Here is a 20,101-nt window from a genome sequence, read left to right on the forward strand (position 1 = left end):
ATGAGACTTTATTCATTGTCATACTTGTTTGAGTTCGGGTTGGGCTGACATATTATCCCAAACTAAACAACTCTTTAGTTGAGGAATTACTTCCGACTCTAGACGATCGGGATGGATATACGTGGTCGACACGAGTTATATCACCTTTGATTCGGTGCTTCCATGATTTAGTTGATCCAACAAAACATGCTCGACCGCTCGAGACTTATTGTGCTTTGTCCCTCTCCGATCATTGGGTCGTGAGTTGGACTCCAAATGGCTTATTGGACCCCTTCTATTATTAATTGGATTTAATACGAGCCTTTGTTTTAGCTAATGGGCCGTAACGCCAACCGAGTCGGGTACCATCGAATCTGGGTCAGATCAGAATTACGGAACTATGAATGTTGATATTCACACAAATACTAAAGATTTTTTATATGATAAATGACATGACAAATTTCACATAAAAATATAACTTTTGAAAATATGAAATTTATAAGTTTAATCTAGAGTTAAATAAAAAATTACAAGTTAAAACTTTGTATGTTGCAACTTGCAACCTAAACTAATGGACATTTATATTTTTGTACATATAAAATGGGTAAAAAATTTATGAAATAAATATCAATTATCAATCTAGATATTATTAATTATGAAATATAAACTAAATACTGTATATATATATATTTTTAAAAAGTATAGTTTTATATAATCGGGTTGGTTTGAGTTTTTTAATTTAAACTAAATTTGAACTAAAATATTTTTTGTAAAAGCAAAAATTTGTGTGAGACTGTCTCACGAGTCGTATTTTCAATTTTGTTTGTTTGTTTTTGTTCTCATTTTTGAGTAGGGATGTAAATGAACCAAATCGTTTGCGAGCTATTCAAAGTTCGGCTCGATAAAAAGCTCGTTTGAGTTCGTTTGTTAATCATATAAAGCCAAACTCAAGCTCGATTTCGAGCTCGAAAAATTAATCAAACCAAGCTCAAGCCTAAGGATATTAAGCTCGTGAGCTCGCAAACATGTTTGATACTAGGCTCGCAAACATGTTTGATAATAGGCTCGCGAGCTCGAGCTCAATTTGTTTAGGTGTCTCGTAAACTCGAGCTCGACTCGTTTAGGTGGCTCGTCAGCTCGAACTTGGCTCATTTGTTGAGTTGACAAATAAAAATATTAGTATTAATGTTAATGGAAAGAATTGAACACAAAACATAGTTGAAAAAAAGATTAATTTACAACATATAGTCACAATTACATTTTTTATCTTACTTGCATATCATTATACTAAAATGTTCTTTAAAACATAATAAATTAACAAAAATACATCAACTTATTCTTTTTTTCCCAAAAAATTTACATCACCAAGTCATATACACGTTGAGTAATTTTAAAAATTATTATCCTAAAATATTATATTAAATTGAATATAATGAGTTTATATTGATTAAAAAATAAATTTTATTTGGAACACAGCGAATGAAGTATTAAATGAGTGAAATTATTGCAATGTTATTTATATGGTGATATGTATGACGAATATTTGTTATCTGGATGTTGAATGTATTATTTTGAGATGTTCAATAATATAATGAGTTTATGTTTTTTTAGTTGTTCTTTTTGTCGTTTTGGTTATTTATGAATGAATTTATATTTTTATTTCCGATTTAAAATTAGTTCATAGATATATTTAATTTTTAATAAGCTCAAATCAAGCTCAAACTCGAGCTCAATTCTATGCTTTACGAGCTCGAAAACGAGCCGAGCTCAAACTAGGCTTGGTAAGCATGATAAACGAGCTTTAATGAATCAAGCTCGAATCCGACTTGATTAACATGATAAACGAGATTTTAACGAGCTGAGCTCGAGCTTTTTTCGAGCTTAGTAATTTCAATACAAACCGAGCTCGAGCCTGATAATAGAAGCTCGAGTCTCAAACAATCCTAAACGAACCAAGCTCAAGCCTGATATTATTTAGTTTGATTTGGATTGTTTACTCCTTAATTTTGAGTTTGGCATCAATCAAAGATTTAACTATTTATTTATTTTTAAAAAAACCGGATGATATACCCTGCTTATAGGGGTTTTTTTTTTAAAAAAGTATATTAATCAGTCTCGATTTTGCCATGACCCAATCTACAACTATCAAAATAATTCATCCCTTAATCAGGAATAAAGTCGTGGCTGGATTTCGTGTTACTACTCTTCTATCCGTGCTTGTATTAGGGGTTTCTGATCCGAGAGAAAGTCGGTTCTAATGCGAGATAGACTGTGTCCGCAATTCAGTTTTCAAGCTGGCGTTTTGTTTTGCAGGATTAGTTAGGGTTTGTAATGCATAATTTGTCTTTAAAATTGGGTTGGAGGATTTCGGAATTGTATTTTTTACTGAAAAAGATTGACAGGCTTATCTTTTGAAGGCGCTTGATTGAAATTTTGAGGAGGAGACGATGAATCAAGGAGAAAGCACGGAAACTGTTACCACACTGGACCGCAGTACTATCGAGGTAATAAATCACTCTTAGCTGTTGCTCGTTGAAAATACGAACATGTTTTCGTTTATGAACTTTGTTAAAGAAGGTGTTTGTTGCCAATTGTTTTCTATGTTTTCAAGATGACGTTTCCGACTTGTTTTAGTGCATAGCTGGTTTTACCACGTTTGGTAATTACGTAGCACGTGGTATTGGAAGTTAAGTAAGACATCTTTAGGCACTGATCATCTTTGTGCATTTTTATGACCATCCATTTTGGCTTACATTTTTTGATCCCTCGAAGCGCAAACTGCTGCAGGCCATGTTCTTGATTTACTAGTTGACAATTAAGAAAATATAAATTTTCCTCGGCTTCTTTTAAGAGTTATCATTGTTTATTACGAATTTCTCAGTGTACAAGGCTGAATAAATTATTTGAGGTTCGACTAGAAAGTTTTAGCCCTTGTCTTGGATAGCTTTTCGGTCTGTTGCATCGTATGCATAGGCAGATCTCAAGGACCGACTGAAACTATGGATGTCAACTTTTAGGTGGGCATACAAATTTGAGCACTATATGTTGCGTAGTGATAGTATGAGTAGCTATAACAATGTGTATGCGGTTTAAATAAACATAGATGATATTGAGCTTATTCAAGATCAAGAGTCAAGACCATCATATTAAAAGGCTTCTATTTGTGCTTCATTCCAATTGTTCCAGAGAAAATATGAAACTAGCATGCATTCTGGTAATTGAGTCTTTGCAGATTTCTAAAACTTATATAAGAGTAAAACTTTGTGCCAACCTCTCGGCTCATTTGTTAGTTCCACCACACCTATAGCACCATTTTGGACTGAAAATTTTTGTTGTGTAACTTAAATTTCTTCTGGTCATTGAAGAATGTAGTCAGATTTTTATACGGATTTTTAAATACGAGCAAAGTACAAGCAGACACATAGATTTTCTCGGTTATGCCGAGCACTACGTATTGATATAGCTGGATTTTTATCACTGGTTGACTTATTGATTAGTGGTTTTAAAAACTGATTATTTGATGTCAATCATATAGAGGTGTACAACAATACTTGTACTTATATGCCTTCTTGGTTCGTGATCTTGTATTCTGTGAGACGGCTGGTATAGATTACTATCATTTACACATGTAAGTTACGGGAAAATTATTCTCTCAAGTAGGTCTTAAATCTTCTGGTATATTTCCTTTCAAACCCGCTTGACCTTTACACAATAAGTTGATATGTTCCTATGATTGGGATAAGTTCACTAATATGTGGTTCCTTAAATTTTTTTATTTTTCTCTTCATGTATCAGAAACACCAGACTGTTGATCCACATCAATCTCATACATCATATTACTCTCCAAATTGTGCCACGGTGTCATGGAGCATGCCAGAGAATCATAGCTTGAAGGAGAATGGAATTGTGACTGATTCCAATTACATTCATAGTCAGCAAATGGAGGTAACCTTGAGAAATGTTCAAGATGGGATGAATGAAGCATCTGGTGCCTCCACGTCAAATTCAGGAGCCACAATCACGACACAAGGTTATAGTGGGTATGGTGTATATCCAAACACTGATTCCTACGGGTATAACAGCACAGGATATGCAGCCTACTATAATGGCTACCAACAGCAACCACCAAACCAGTACCAACAACAATCCAATCAGTATCAACAGCAATCCAGTCAATATCAACAGCAATACAGCCAGTATCAGCAACCATCTAATCAATATCAACAACAATCAAATAAATCTTACACACAAAATGTAGGGGCATACCAAAACACAGGTGCTCAATATGAGCCTCTTTCCTCATTTCAAAATACTGGGTCTTATGCTGGGCCTGCAAGTTACTCTAGCACTTACTATAATCCTGGTGATTATCAGACATCTGGAAGTTACACAAGTGGCACCTACGCTAGTCAGACAAACCCGTGGCAAAATCAGCCCTATGCAGCTTACAATTCTCATCCGTATCCAAATTACACTCCAGACTCAAATTCATCCTATAGTTCTACTCCTAGTGTAACAACAAATCATTATCAGCAGCACTATAAGCAATGGGAGGACTATTACAGGCAATCTCAAATGGAAGTCAGCTGTGCTCCTGGAACTGAGAAGCTATCTATCTCTAGTGCGTCTAGTCTGAGTTCTTCCATGCCTAATGCAAACAGTGGGTACACACCGTCAAACAACCAGATGCCTGTAGCATATACCCCTTCTCGGAGGCCTGAATGTGGTTCATCTGAATTGACTTCTGTGCAGGTTTGGTAGTCGTTACCATTAATTTATGCTGAAAAGTTTGTGTCTTATTACCCATGCACCGACGTTCCCTCGAGCCTTTTCCTGGGTTTCATTTATGCCCTTATTTGATTTCACATTCCTCTTTTTATTCTTATTACGTATTTGATGCTTAAACAATTTTGGGCAATGGAATAATTATTTGCATTGCTCTTTCCGTTTCTTAGAGATGGAATAAAACAATGTTGCTGATGTAGGAGCAGGTACTTTTGGATTGTTAAGTTTGGAAAAGTTTAAGTTTATGTTTTGGAACAAATAGTATAGAGATGGAGTTGGGCTTGAGCATGATGTTACAAAACTCTAATTTTTCTAAAGATACGTACCTGGACATTTAGAATAATTTGTTGAGAGACAAAAAATAAGCTTATAACAATGAATACATGTTTCTCTTGTCTATCTGAATCCTTTTGTCCTAAATAGACTCTTCACTTGTTGTTTTATAATTGTAGGGATTTATTATTTGCCGTACTGTTTTTGTCACTTCTTTCAACATTAATATTTCATATTGATCTCCTATTTTTCATTATGTCTTGATAAACATAGCTCTTAGTTATATTGTTGTGAGAAAATTAGTTTGATAGAATCCTGAATTATACTTCTGGTTATATCTGGAAAGTGGATGTATCTAACAGTGGACAGAGGAGCACTCGAACAATCCTGCAATCCATGTATGTTAGGCTTGTATAATTGTTAGCAATATATTTATGTGTTAATCTACTCTCTGTCTACTATAATCTGCCCTGTATAGGTTCTTGAAAAGCCAACCATCTTTTCAAGTACCAGTACTTGAGGAATCATTTGTTTATAATAACTCTCAACCTCTAATTTTGAGTTTCAAGCTTTGCCTAAGATTTCGTCTTATAACCTTCAAACTAAATTTCCGTTCTAATTCAAATATTAAGCAAGGGATGACAATGGCTTTCTCAGGGACCAAAGTAGCATGTAAAAAGCAGTAATAAATTGATGGATGAATAGCTTATTAAGACGCATAGGTTTGTCCTGGCAGAGTTTTCTGTCTATGAAATAGCGGAAAGCGTGGGATTTTTGAAACTCATTTAATTTCTATTTCTGTTAACACTATCACATTAATTCAAGGGTACAGAGTGGCTAATAATAAGATAAGATGTAATGAAATGAGCTCTTCTATGAACTGTTTTTTGCATTGAAAATTAGAACGGAATAGTAAGCAAGCAACAATTTCCTGTTATTAATTTGAGTATTATCTCTCTCGTTTTCAATCTCTCCAACTAAGATCTCATCCTGTATGAATAAGTTAAATTTGGAAATAGTTATGGATTTTGTAAAATATCTATATCTGGCCAGTTCCTTTATTGGGTTTGGTAAAATAGCTATCTTTGGCTAGTGATTTTTTAGTATTGTCTTCGATTTTCAGGATCTGAGTTCCTTGAATGATTATGGATTTATTTCTCTTATATGGGCGGACGGGAGGGGGGACTAGCTCATAGCTCTTAAAGCTTGACTCTCTTAGAGGTAGCTGTTCTTGAGCATGATTGTCTATCTCATTAACGTGTTTTTTGTTGTTGTTAGCCTGTCACAGCAAGTGGTGGTCACACAGAGAGTTACAGGAAACATGGGGATTTGATTATTCAAAATGACCCACGTAATTCATTTCAACTGCAAGTTCCAAATACATCGGGTATAGTGCCCACTTATGAAAGTTTTCAAAATAAACAAAACTCTACATTTTCTCAAGATGCTACCACACAGTATCCATCTTACGAAGTTTCTCAGAGTCACCATGTATCCTCTCAACCTGTTTCACAACCTCTCGAATCATTAGATGCGCGAAGAGTAAACAAAATGCAAATTCCAAATAATCCAAGAATTGCTTCAAATTTGCCTTCGTGTGTACCAAAAGCTGACAAGGATAACTCTACAATCAGCGCAGCTGCAAAACCAGCCTATATTGGTGTTTCAGTGCAAAAGCCCAATGAAAAAGTTTTGACTCATGATGCTGCTGATTCCATGCTCAAGGTTTGGCTGTCTTGTTATGTTCTTCTGCCCTATTTGGTTCAGCTTGTTTGAAATATGTCAGAAATAAAGATTGTTAAATAAATACCATGCTACCATGATATCTTCATTTTGTAAATTATGGTATCTTTATTTTGTAAATCATCTCTGTAGATGGTACCTATTTGTAATGTTGGTCGAATTTATTGCTTCCATGTCTAGAGGTCGAATTTATTGCTTCCATGTCTAGAGCTTTCACCTGCTTCAACTTAATGAAAAGGTGCTCGTTATGAAGTATGTTTGATTTGACCAGTTTGTATCTGGTTCTTTAGTGCACGTCATGAAGATATCCATAAACCATAAGAGCATGTGCTCAAAGTCTCGATTAAAATTCTAAATCCAGCCTACCTTTATTGCCCCAACTACGAATGAATGGAATTAACGAACACAATCGTCAATCTTGCCTAGTTTATCATACTGAGTTCTTGGTGTATTTCTTAATCTATTTGTGTGTGTGTGTATATATACACACACACACATGTTATTTTATTTGGATGTGTCAAAGTGCTAAAATTTATGCAGGGTTTTTCAATGAAAATATGGAAAACAATCTTTGTCATTACAGTCGAATGGTAATAAAGAAAATGGAGGATACATGTTTGTGAACCCTAACTTTAGTCATTGTCTTTACTGTGGCACAGCCTGGCATGTTTCCGAAGTCATTACGTGGATATGTTGAAAGGGCACTGGCTCGCTGCAAAGATGATAGGCAGCTTGCGGCTTGCCAAGTTCTTATGAAGGAGGTATAGCCTTTGGATTAAATCTTGCATGTGCAATTGTTGTAAGAACAGAGTAGACACTAATTTTCAATGACTAATATGAGAAATCTAATATCTCGGATTTCTTTTATCATGTGAAAGAACTGGTGGCAGTTTTTGAATTCCTGTTCTTTGTGCTGAACACATTTCAAGGTTGAATATAGTCTCTTAACCTCTTGTGCATTGACTATTGCAAAATCAACTTCGTATATTTTTCCAAGTTTATGAATCAGTAAAGATGCGACTGTCCAATGATTTACTGTTGCATGTCATAGCTTGCCTCTTTCGTTGGTCATCGAAATTTTGAAATGCCTTTGTTTTTCTTGAAATTCTTTCATTTGAAGTGATAGCTTAGTGATAAAAAATTCTTTATGCGGCCTTTCTTTTGTTTTCTTAAACACGCTACAACAACACACACTCGTATTCTACTAAATCTACATGTATGTATATGTGTGTGTGTATGTGTGTGCTGACATATCTCACTCCTTTATTTATTTTCTGGTTGTTTACTCTATGACATATTGGCATATGCCATCATCATTATAACGCATTCCCGTTAGTTGCAGCTTGCGGGGATATTAGTTCTTTAAACTAAGCGATTTTCTCAGATATCATTTTTTAAACCAAGATCTAAGATATCCTCCTTAATCAGGTTTATCTAAGTTTTCAATCGCCTACCCCCTTCTACTCATTCCATTAACTTGTCAATCTAAGGTATTTCAGATTGAGTTGTGCTTGTATTCTCTTCACATGACCAAGTCATGTTAGAATTCTCACCCTGATCTTATCCTCTATGGGGGTTACACCTAAATAGCTCGTAATCCTTTCATTTCTAATTTTGTCCTTACGCATTTTGCTACACATTCATCTTAACATATGCATCTGTGCTGCCACCATCTTATGCATATGTAGTGCTGTAGTGGCCCAACACTCCGAGCCATAAAACATAAATGGTCGAATAATAGTTTTATTACATTTTCCTTTTAATCTCGTAGGTATCCTTCTATCGCATAAGACTCCCGATGTTCATCCACCCTTCTTTCATCCTATGGTCTATGTACTATCTAATGTCTCAAGTCTTTTGGATAATAAATTCTAAATAGCGAAAATCTTCACACTCTGGGACTTCTCTACCGTTAATCTCAGTTGGGTTACCAATTCGTATAGATTCAAGAACAAAGTTGTAAGCTAAATATTTCGTTTTTTGAGCGATTAATTCTAAAACCTTTACTCTCAAGAGCTTCAAGCCATCTATTTAATACACTTTATACTAAGGATCGTAGTTTCTCAGTTATCTTAAAAACTTATTTTTGTCTTGGCCATCATTTTTCCGTCCATGATGGTGTTTACTCAGCAAGTTTAAAATGTTTTGACATTTGGCCAACTCTGCTACATGGTTGCTTGGACATGCTATATGTTAGAAGTTTTTATGGTTAACCTTTTTTCCCTTTTTTTCCGGTTGCTTTAAAAGTTGAATGATAACAAACAATGATTGGTTAGGAAAACCTACTTTTGTTTTTTCTGAAATTCCAAATATTTTAGATTGTTTCTTAATAAATTATCTTTCAGCTTATAACAAAGGCAACTGCTGATGGTACACTATATACAAAAGATTGGGATACTGAGCCTATTCTTCCCCTTCCCAATGCTGAAACAGTTAACAAGGAGTATGTTTCTTCTGTCTTATTCTGTTATGCACTGATCCATTAATTCAGATTAGGGGCCAATAAATTATGCAATATTTATCTGCAGGGATGTACAATTTCCAATCCTAAACTCTATAATTCCAGGGAGCAAAAAAAGTCCTACTCGGCGAGGCAAAAGTAGGTGGGAACCTATTCTGGATGTGAATTCAGCTGAAACCTCTGCCAATCGGTCTGACAAAACTCCAAAATATGGTGGTTGGAACAAACAGGTATTACTTTTTTCCCTGAATAATTTTAGTTCTTGGTGACCTTCGAATGTTATTATCAATTGAAGAGAATTGGGATTGGAGGTTCTTTTGGGTTCACTCTGGTTTGTTATGTGTATGTTTGATAATGGTCACACTTTCTGGTTTGCCACTAAACATTCTGCTTCGTTGGTAGAATAAGGGCTTCAAATCTTTTTATTAGTTCAATGGTTTCTACGATAGTTCATTTGCCTTTTGTTATTTTGTACAATGGGTTATAAATTCACATGTGACATTGTGTTTGATACGTACTAAATTATCATCTGCTCATGGTTATGTGATTGTTCACTTATTAATATTAGAGTAAAAACCTCCTAATATTGTCATTGTGAGGAACGTGGTAGTGCCTTGTCTGATTTTTATTTTCTGGATAATCTTTAGATTTGATAAAAGCTTCATTCCATCTAGCTTGATGAAGAAAAATTCGGTTACTTTTTCATGAGATGTTGATAATGTTTTGTTGATCAAACTGATCAGTCATCTGTCTGGTTGCAGTTTGCAGATAGGAAAATAGAGAATAAGGAGGCTAATCTTGGCAATCAGTTCTCTTCTGCAGATCCAAAAGTTTTTAGTAAGAATCTCACAAGACCAGCAAAGAGGCAGCGTCTTGGTGATGTCCTGAAGAGGCACCGTCTTGGTGATGTCCTGAATGCTGTGGACGATGTGGATGATTCCAGCGACAGTGACGTGGGACAGAGTTTAACAAAGTACTCTGCTGCTGCTGTTGCACTTGCGGATTCATCGGAAGAGAAGAAGAGACGAGAAAACCGTTCAAAACGTTTTGAAAAGAAACATGGGAATCGCGCAAAAGATATTAACTCCAAAGCAAACAATGTGGGATCTGGAAATTTCTATGCAAGGCGTGCTAGTGCTATAATACTTAATAGAAATGTCGAGGAAAGTGGGAGCAGGGCTGTTGAAGATATTGATTGGGATTCTCTTACGGTCAAAGGAACCTGTCAGGAAATTGAGAAACGCTATCTGCGTCTTACTTCTGCTCCTGATCCAGCTACGGTATATTCACATGCTTCTTCATGTTGTAATTTCATGGGAATCTATGTTATTGCTGGATGATTTACGTGTCACTAGAATTATCGTAAGACATACATTACTTTGCAGGTGAGACCTGAAGAAGTGCTGGAAAAAGCTTTACTTATGGTTCAAAATTCTCAGAAAAATTACTTGTACAAATGTGATCAGTTAAAATCTATACGGCAAGATCTTACTGTGCAACGTATACGCAATGAGCTTACAGTTAAGGTATTTATACAATGATACTATTACGTTTTAAAATGTTGGTTATCTCATGTGTCATTCCGATTTTACTGTAGAAATTTTGGCAATTACTGTCATCTAGTGCTATGATTACTCTAATGATTCTAGGTCTATGAAATGCATGCTAGATTGTCAATGGAAGTTGGGGACTTGCCAGAGTATAATCAGGTTTGTTCTTTCAATTCTCACAGACTACTTATATTTTTTTTCGAAACAGACTTCTTACATTTTTATAGTTTGGCGTACTATCTTTGATTCGTTAGCCGTACTATCTTTATTTTGGCGGAAAACTCTTTCGCTTGCTTTGTAATGGACTATTCTAATTCAATATAATCTAAGTTTCCTATAAAAAAAAAAGTATATATGGGTGGGATATTTTTCTGACTTTTGACCTATCTCACTGCATTTTTTTCTTTTTCTGATATACTAGATGGAACGCAATGCTTTCACATATTGACATTGATTTGAAATATTCACTGGTCATTCTGATGTTTGAATGATGATAATATTTAGTTGTTAAAAGTTTCACAGTTCACATATCCCTGTATTACTAGTGAGAGAATTTTTCAAAAAATGCTCTCTCTATCTACCGACTACCTTTCCTTCGACCACTCCCCTCTAGGGGTGTAAACGAACCGAACACGTTCACGAACTTTTCGAGCCGGTTCGAATAATATTTGGTTCGAATTCGAAATTATCGAATTCGAGCTGAACTCGAACATGTTCGAATATTTTTCGAATCGAATTCGAGCTAAAATTATATTGTTCGATTGTTCGCGAACTTTAGCATTATATTTAAAAAATAAATAAAATATTATTAAGTATATATATATATATAATATTATTAAGTGTGTGTATATATATATATATATACGTATATATATAATATTATAATATATAATATATATAATATTATTCGAGTTCGAATCGAATTCGAACTCGAGCCTCAGTTCGAATCGAGTTCGAATCGAAAATAATAAAAGTTCGAGTTTCGAATCGAGCTTCGAATATGTTTATTCGAATTCGAGCTCGAGCTCGAATACTGAAAATTTCATAAAATTCGATTCGATTCGATTCGTTTACAGCCCTACTCCTCTCATCCGACCAATGTCTTATGCTCTTAACCATCGCCGACCGCATCCTCATCACTGACGCCGGTGCCGACCGCCGGCCGGCGGAAACCTATCCGCATTCTCCTTTTTTTCGTCCTCATTTTCGGGGTTCTCCAGCTGCTGTGTCTCTTTATATTGTCCGGTGGGTCAGAACGGTGCTGGTGTATACCCGGACAGCGAGTTTCTTGGTTCCTATATTGTTTTCAGGCAAGTCTCTTTCAGACGAGTATATTTATTCGTCAACGGCGCTGCCATTCACACTGCCACAAGAAACCTCTTGTAGTTTGCTCGACGCCAAATCACCGCGTCTTCCATCTCGACACGGAGATGAATGCCACGGACCAATAGGAGAGCTCTTCCCGTTCCTAGGGATGTTGTTAGGGATGAAGTCATTAACATTGAACACAAAGTGTTCACTCTGAGATTGGGTAATGGGGGCCTCTCCATATGGTGGTCAGAAAGAACGAAGAACCCGTGCTATTTAATGAATTTAGACCGAGAAGAGGCAAGATGGCTCAGCCTAAGGTTCAAGGATTTCATCAACAATTCTTATTCATGCTCTGATTTCTTTAGTTATAGGGGCAGGAACGCGGTCTTCACTATACAGAGGTTCTCAAACAAACGTGGACGATTCCTAGAGGTGAACAAGTTCATTAAGCTGGGCAGAAAGCAGATCACCATTGTGCCCAGCAGCCATAACTCAGGGGAGTGCATAAACATTACGAATACTTTGGTAAAGCTGATGTCAAGGAATTCTCAGAGGAAAATTCAACAACATATCATTGCTCACGGGCCAAAAGAAACAAGATTTAATACAATAAACCAGGATGTTAGCAATATTGACATGGAGCTTCGCCATGGATTGCTGAAAGTCAAGGAGGGCAGTAGTAGGATAAGGATGGGTAGGAAGTGGAACGAAGCACTCATTGTTACCAAAGGAAAGGTGAACATCTCGTGGGAACAGATCCAGACCGCTCCTGGCAACTCTGCTAACAGACGGGTAGAATTATTTCTGTTCCAAGCTAACAAAACGGTATGGTGGCCATCTAATTCTTCTGAATTCTCAAATTATCTAAAGCTGAAGAGAGGATCATTTGACAATGGGATGTCTTTGACATTTGAGGAGTGGAGACCCGATATTAATACGGCTGATACGTTAGATAAATGTTGCAACAGTTGAGTTAGGATCTTTGGATTAACTTGGAATCTCTGGTCGCCGGATACATTCAAAATCACCGGGGATCAATGTGGGGGCTTGAAGGACATCAGCTCGGATACCTCACTTTTCCGAGACCTTAGGGTAGCTAAGATTAAGGTGAAAGGAACCGAATGAGGGTTTATTCAAACTCGAATGCAGATTCCGTTGAAGGGGGGACTATAGAGATTCGAATTCAGGTAGAATCATTCGAGCTCTCATTCGCAAGGAAAACCCAGATATTATGGCACTTATAGAAACTAAGAAAGAGTTGGTTTACAGAAGGTTCGTTGCAAGTTTGTGGAAGTCCAGATTTGTCGATTGGATCAGTTTAACGTCAGTAGGGAGATCTGGATGATGAGATCAAATGGTGGTTCTCAGCCATTTACAGACCAGTTAAACCAAGACTGCGAGAATTATTTTGGGACGAATTAGCAGGTTTGAATTCAATATGCGGGGACAGATGGTGCTTGGGAGGAGTTTTAATGTGGTCAGAAATACGGGAGAAAAGATGAATAGCCTTTCCAATGCCACGAACATGTCATGTTTCGACAATTTGATAGGGGAATTGGAATTAAATGATCCACCATTATTGAACTCGAAGTACACTTGGTCCAATTTTAGGGCAAATCCGATTGGTTGTCGCTTAGACAGATATCTCATTACGGGGGATTGGATGAACATCTTTCCCACTTTCAGACAAACGGTGTCGCCCAGAATCACATCGGACCACTGCCCAGTGTTGTTTGATACCTCTAAGCTGAGGTGGGGTCCTGCTCCGTTCAGATTTGAGAATGCTTATGTTACAAAAGAAAGGGTTTGGGAATAGATGGAAGAAATGGATAAAGGGGTGCATTTCCAATGTTTCCTTCTCGATCTTTATCAATGGAAGACCATGGGGGAAATTTAAAGGGGAGAGAGGCCTTAGACAAGGGGATCCATTATCCTTTTTCCTTTTTAATCTAGTGATCGATGGTTTGGGGCGATTGGGGGACATGGCCAAGACAGTGAACGAAGTAAGAGGTTTGGAAGTAGGGAGAGACAAACTTGAAATTTCACATATCCAATTCACGGATGATACCTTGTTTTTTCTACAGGCTGATAGACATTTATTTGTCCTAGTGGAAATACTCAACTCCTTCAGTCTTAAATCTTGCTTGAAAATCAATTTGGAAAAAAACGTCGTATTGGGACTAAATTTCTTGCAAGATGAGGTCGATGATATGGCATTAACAATCGGGTGCAAAAGCGAGAATTGGCCGATTAGGTATCTCGGGGTTCCTTTGGGAGGCGACCCTAAGACCGTTGATTTTTGGGAAACCGTGGTGTCAAAAATGTCCAAGAAGCTATCAAGTTGGAAAAAGTCGTTTTTCTCAAGAGGGGGTCGACTTATGTTGATTAAGTCGGTGTTAAGTGCGATGCCAACTTACTTTATGTCTTTTTTTAAAGTGCCAATTTGGGTCGCAAAAAGAATGGAAAAATTGATGAGGGATTTCTTGTGGGACGGAGCCGAAGGAGAATCGCATTGCCACGTTGTTGGATGGGATCAAGTTTTTAAACCGAAGGACATGGGAGGTCTGGGTTTGGGGAATATGTGCTTGAGGAACAAGGCTTGGGAAGTGGTGGTGGAGAGGTTCGGTGGCAAGGGAATCCTTGTGGAAAAAATTAATCAAGAACATTTATGGTCTACAAGATAACAGGTGGGACGTGAGGTTGGCTAAGAACTCGACATTTAGAAGCCCCTGTAAATTTATCTCTCGTTCGTACTTGGCTTTTCAACGCTTGATTAGGGCGGTGCTAAAAGGGGGGAATTTCATTCGAGGATAGTTGGGGGGAGGGGTTTCCTCGTTTAAAGAGCGTTTTCCTTCTCTGTTTCAGATTTGCACTTCGATTAACAAACCGATCAGTTACTTTATAGACGTCACAGATCTTCGAGTCACTTCTTTCGTTCGATGGGGTGTGTGCTTCAGGAGGGCTTTAAATGAGGTTGAAATAAGTGAGTTAAGCATTTTTTTAGGGGTTCTAGATACACTTAGGTTAGAGCGGGGTACGAATGATTATAGAGTTTGGTTGGGGGACTCTTCCGGGATTTTTTATGTTTGCTCTTTCTACGATTCTTTCTTTGCAATTTCCAACTTTCAGCTATTCCCGTATTACTATAATATTTGCTATTCCCGTATTACTATAATATTTGGATTATACCGGTCTTGCACAAGGTTCAAGTCTTCTCGTGGATAGTGGCTTTGGGGAAACTGCAGACTTGTGATTCATTGCAAAAACGGTGGACTACTTGTGCCTTAAGCCCGCAATGGTGTAGTTTGTGCCGAAAACAAGAGGAGAATCAGGACCATCTTTTGTTGCATTGTTCTTTCTCCAGTGGTATATGGATAAAAATACTACAAGAGCTGGGATTCAAATGGACCTTTCCGAGTGGAGCACATGACTTATTTTTTATGGAGCCAGGCTTCCCCACCGGGAGAAGGAATAAGAGCTTTTGGTATTTGGTGATTCATGGAACTTTCTAGTCGATCTGGTTGGAGAGAAACAATAGGAATTTCATAGATTCATTGGAGTCAGTTGACAACGTCTGGGAAAAGATCAAATTCAGAGTTGCGACTTGGACGACGAATTTGTCGTAGTATAAACATTTGTTTATTTCCGACTTGTATGTTACACTAGTTGAGATGTAGTATTTCTGTTTGTGTGTTTTGCGGATTACTCATCCGCTTCTTTGTAATCCAATCTATTATCTTAATAAAGTATAGTTTCTCATTAAAAAAAAAATATTCAGTTGTTTTATCAAGTGAGATGGTCAAAATGGATACTATTATGATACTGGTGAAGTGGATTATACTAGAGGGAGCAGCAGTATACTTGGTTGTTGATGCATTGTTTATTGGTCCTGGTTGGGTATTGAGAGAATTTTTGAGGAACTTGCATAAAATCTGTGAGGTGTAGGAGGACAAATGTAAATAAAAGCAAATATTGCATTGTTTATTGCTAAGGTTTTATAATTGTATTCCCAACAAGAAATTTGACACTAGGCAGCTTAGTGAGTTCTTAGACTCCAGGCTGAGGGTACATATTCTTTAATTTGAATAGAGAACCAATATTGTGATTGTGATATCCCTGCAGTTTGGGTCTTGTTTTACTTTTACTGACATTAGAACTAGTGTGGTTGGGGATTCAGGTAATGGACTTGTGTACATATTTGTTTTCCTACTTTTTCGGGGCTTTGTTATCATTTGATTGTTTATTTTTTATTGATTTCTTTTATGATCTGCGCAGCAAAAACTGGTAAATTTGACAATATTACTACGGTAATTCTTATCAAGCGAAAAGAAAATATAATTATCAAAAAATTTCAAAAAAAAATCTGAATGTATTATTTTCCATCTTAATTGAGAGGGAGGGAGGGACTTGGGAAATTTAGTTTTTGATATGTGGTTATTAAGTTGGCTTGGACAACTATTTTCTCAGATTTATCCTTTTCTCTTTTTAGGAATTCCTCAAATTTATCTTTCTGTGTGTGATACTTGGTTTTATTGACACATAATTGAACTTGAAAAACAAGTACTGTGGCGGTGTGATCACATGATGTTGTGAAGCCTTTTGTCATTTTGTTTTGTAGTGCCAATCACAGCTGAAAACACTATATGCAGAAGGAATCAGGGGATGCGATATGGAATTTGCAGCATATAATTTACTATGTGTAATATTGCACTCAAACAATAACAGGGAGATCCTGTCAGCTATGTCAAGGTTTGTAACAATCTCTAGGTCTGAATATTTTAGGATTGGTTCACCTGTTAGCAATTTCCAAAATACATTACTTGAATCAATTCTCATATCATGATTGATTATGATGAAAATTTGATGTCTCAGTCCATCAGGCACCCCACCTCTGCTTTGTTTTTTTACATATAGTCGATTGTAGTCTGATTTCTCTTTAACTACTCCATATTCTCTTTGATTTACGAATTCCAAATTCATCTATGAAGCTATATTATCCGTGGATTGGATCAACCAATTCTTGCATTTGGGAGTGTTAAGTAGCGATCAAGGATTTAAGGTAATAAAAACTTGTCAAAAATAAACAAGAAACTGCACCATCGTGGCTGAATCTGCTCTATATGCCATAATCACCAAAAAGAACATGAAAATTAAGAATCCTTAATTCGGATGAAGAGAAAAAATTAGCTCAATTCGTGTATTAATGTGCAAACATTTTGAGTTAACCAAATCATTGAAGAAAATTGGTGGTATTTTTTTAGCATTTTACCTTTAAATGACTATGATCCCTGGTGAAATCATTTTTACTTTTATGTGTTAGTTCATAGCTTGGCATGCTGGTGAAATCAATTTTTAGGCTCTAGCTGGTTGTGGTTAAATACCTGCACACTCTCGGAGTCAGCGCCCTCAATGATTTATCACGTCGTTTTTGTATTGAATTTGTTTCCCAGGCTATCAACTGATGCTAGAAAAGACGTAGCGGTAAAGCATGCGCTTTCAGTCCACGCGGCTGTAACATCTGGAAATTATGTAACGTTTTTCAGACTGTATAAGACAGCACCTAACATTAGCACCTTTTTTATGGGTGGGTTATTCACACCGACTAATCATATAGTAGCTGAATAATACCTTAATCTTTTATACGATAAACAATTTCTTCCTGCAGATCTTTATGTTGAAAAGATGCGATATGCTGCCGTAAAATGCATGTGTCGATCATACCGTCCTACGGTCCCTATTTCATATATTGCTCAAATTCTAGGATTCATTAATGCATTACCTACAACTGAAGGCAGTGATCATAAGGAAGTGGATGGAGTGGAGGAGTGTGTTGATTGGTTGAAAGCTCATGGTGCATGCCTCACTTCCGATAACTCTGGGGAGGTGTTGCTTGATACGAAGGTAATACTTCTCTTGTATTTTCTTCAACATTTTACTGTGATTTGATGGTCAGAGGGAAAAAAGAGTTGGAATTGTTGTTCGAAGAGCTCATTTAGTGGGTTATTCAGACGGGGAAGAGTATGCATTATTTGTGGTTGGCCCAAATAACTGGACAGTTGAAGAAGCTCTTCTTCTTTCTTTGTCATGTTTCCAAAAATTGTGCAAACTTTAAAAAATTCCATCCATGACGTGCATATGACATTTTATTGTAGTTTTTAACGAGTCGTGTTCCTATGTCCTTTTCGTTCTCCTGGAACGGCAATTTTTGTGTCTCATGGTTGAAAGTTAGAGGTGGCGATGGATAGCAACTGGCATATGCATTACATCTATTAGGAGTTCTTCCCAATTCCTTGCGGTCTGCCACCTTTTTCATAAAATGCTTCATTAGAAATTCAGCCGGATTCTTTTGTCTTTCCTCATTTGTGAATCAAATGAGGAAACATTTGATTCACATAGGTAAAATTATTTTTCCAATTTTTGTTAAGATTGCTTCTTGAGTTTTAAGAGTATCAAGTAGTACTGCATGGCGACATCCCTGAATCGGAGCTCTCTTTTCCTGTCTACCTATGAGTCTGCTAACTAGCGCGTCCTTGACTTTTTTTTCTTGCCGCCAATGCCCGCTTCTTCTCAAATAACATGAAGGTTCTACCAAAATGCCAACCAGCGTCTTTAGATCAGTTGAAGGTTCATTGTGCAAAATTTATTGGGACACCTTTTTTGCATAACAAATAGCGTGACAACAGCCTATATCAAACCAACATATGATTAGTGGAAATGTGGAATTGCTCCGTAACTTTTGAAACTGTCCCACAAATGAGTGCAAGAAATACAGAATGGCAGAGAGAGCATGCATATGTGCAAAAGCAGCAAAACGAAATTGATTTTTCCCGTTGACGAGCAACTATACTGAATCGAACATTACTTTTTATGTTCTTCATATAATCTAATCAAATCAAAAGAGCTCTAACATGTCTTCTTTGTTAGTCTGACTTTAGCCATAATAGCTAACATGGCAGTGATATATTCTTTTAATTGGTTCTCTGATAAGTCCCATGGTTTTTGTACCTGCAGGTTTCTGTATCAAGTCTTTATATGCCAGAACCCGAGGACGCTGTAGCTCATGGAGATGCTAGTCTTGCCGTTAATGATTTTCTAACTCGGAGTTTAGCTTAGAGTGACAAATCCTAAATGCCACAGAGGACTTTCGGAAAAGGTGACATTCCCATTTGATGCCTACGATCGTCCGATACTATATGAAAAGGGGAATTAAAAAAACGTCGAGAAACACAATTGTCCGATAAATTGCTCATGGATACAATGGAAGACTGCAAGCCTTATGCGGTTAGAACATTTTGAATCTGGTCGACCTCTATGTATTCCCAAAATTATTTTGGTTATATCATAACATACAATTTCGTGTAATGTATGAAAACACTATATGATAAAAAGAGAAAATATAGGCTCTTGTTTGTAATTCTGGGGTTAAATTGTAGTGTTTGCCTTTGAGAAGTAATTGAAAATCAAACAACTGATTTCGAGTATGTTTATCCTTGGGTTCATCGTTCGAATGGATTTTGTGCTCCCCTTTGACCATTTGTAACCAATTTTAAGCCATTTATTTTATTTTTAGTTCAGTTTAATCATTCCACAATGTTTAGTACCTTTATTTATTTATTTTTTCCAGTTTCTATCAATAGAATGTTTATCTATCACAATACACAAATCGTCTGTTCACACTATTTCTGATGTGTATATTTTATGACAACATAATGCTCCATTTTTGTGATCGAGTACTGTAGGAACCTTTAAATAGCATATGTTATGTAGAGAGGGTTTATATATAATCTTTTTACACAAGCACGAGATCATTGTATACGGGTTAAAACGAAGGTGGAGTTAAAAAAAAGTTTGGTGGTGGTTTTTAATCATATCATAAATACAAAATTTAAATTTTCAACTCAAATAATTCTTCTTATAATGATAAGTTTATGCCTGCATTATGAATCTGAATGAGTATTGCGTAGGAGATGAAATTTGAAATTCCAAAATTTTTAGGAAA

General features: G+C 36.5%; 1 protein-coding gene across 3 annotated transcripts; it reads left to right on the plus strand.

The window, feature by feature from the left end:
- Positions 1 to 2,095: 2,095 nt before the first annotated feature.
- On the plus strand, positions 2,096 to 19,583 carry LOC142548798 (SAC3 family protein A-like). Of its 3 annotated transcripts, none has more exons than XM_075657325.1 (13): positions 2,098 to 2,483; positions 3,775 to 4,731; positions 6,316 to 6,762; positions 7,440 to 7,541; positions 9,126 to 9,223; positions 9,309 to 9,471; positions 10,003 to 10,521; positions 10,627 to 10,767; positions 10,891 to 10,950; positions 16,721 to 16,851; positions 17,553 to 17,686; positions 17,768 to 18,003; positions 19,114 to 19,583. In XM_075657325.1, exons 1-13 carry the CDS (start codon positions 2,427 to 2,429, stop codon positions 19,213 to 19,215), a joined length of 3,147 nt encoding a protein of 1,048 aa, XP_075513440.1. In that variant the 5' UTR covers positions 2,098 to 2,426; the 3' UTR covers positions 19,216 to 19,583. The 3 variants fall into 3 exon arrangements, 2 of the variants coding, with proteins under 2 accessions (XP_075513440.1, XP_075513441.1); XM_075657326.1 differs by having other exon boundaries at positions 3,784 to 4,731; XR_012820999.1 differs by lacking the exons at positions 17,768 to 18,003; positions 19,114 to 19,583 and having other exon boundaries at positions 2,096 to 2,483; positions 10,911 to 10,950; positions 17,553 to 17,617.
- Positions 19,584 to 20,101: the final 518 nt, after the last annotated feature.

Source organism: Primulina tabacum, chromosome 6 (assembly GCF_025594145.1).
Source record: "Primulina tabacum isolate GXHZ01 chromosome 6, ASM2559414v2, whole genome shotgun sequence".
In the NCBI taxonomy this organism is placed as follows: Eukaryota; Viridiplantae; Streptophyta; class Magnoliopsida; order Lamiales; family Gesneriaceae; genus Primulina; species Primulina tabacum.

What these genes read in the sequence shown, in the direction of transcription:
- LOC142548798 (XM_075657325.1), top strand. Translation starts at nt 2,427, where the DNA reads ATGAATCAAGGAGAAAGCACGGAAACTGTTACCACACTGGACCGCAGT. An exon ending in GCTGAAACAGTTAACAAGGA is followed by an intron (nt 9,224 to 9,308) that starts GTATGTTTCTTC and finishes ATTTATCTGCAG; the next exon opens with GGATGTACAATTTCCAATCC. An exon ending in CTGCTCCTGATCCAGCTACG is followed by an intron (nt 10,522 to 10,626) that starts GTATATTCACAT and finishes ATTACTTTGCAG; the next exon opens with GTGAGACCTGAAGAAGTGCT.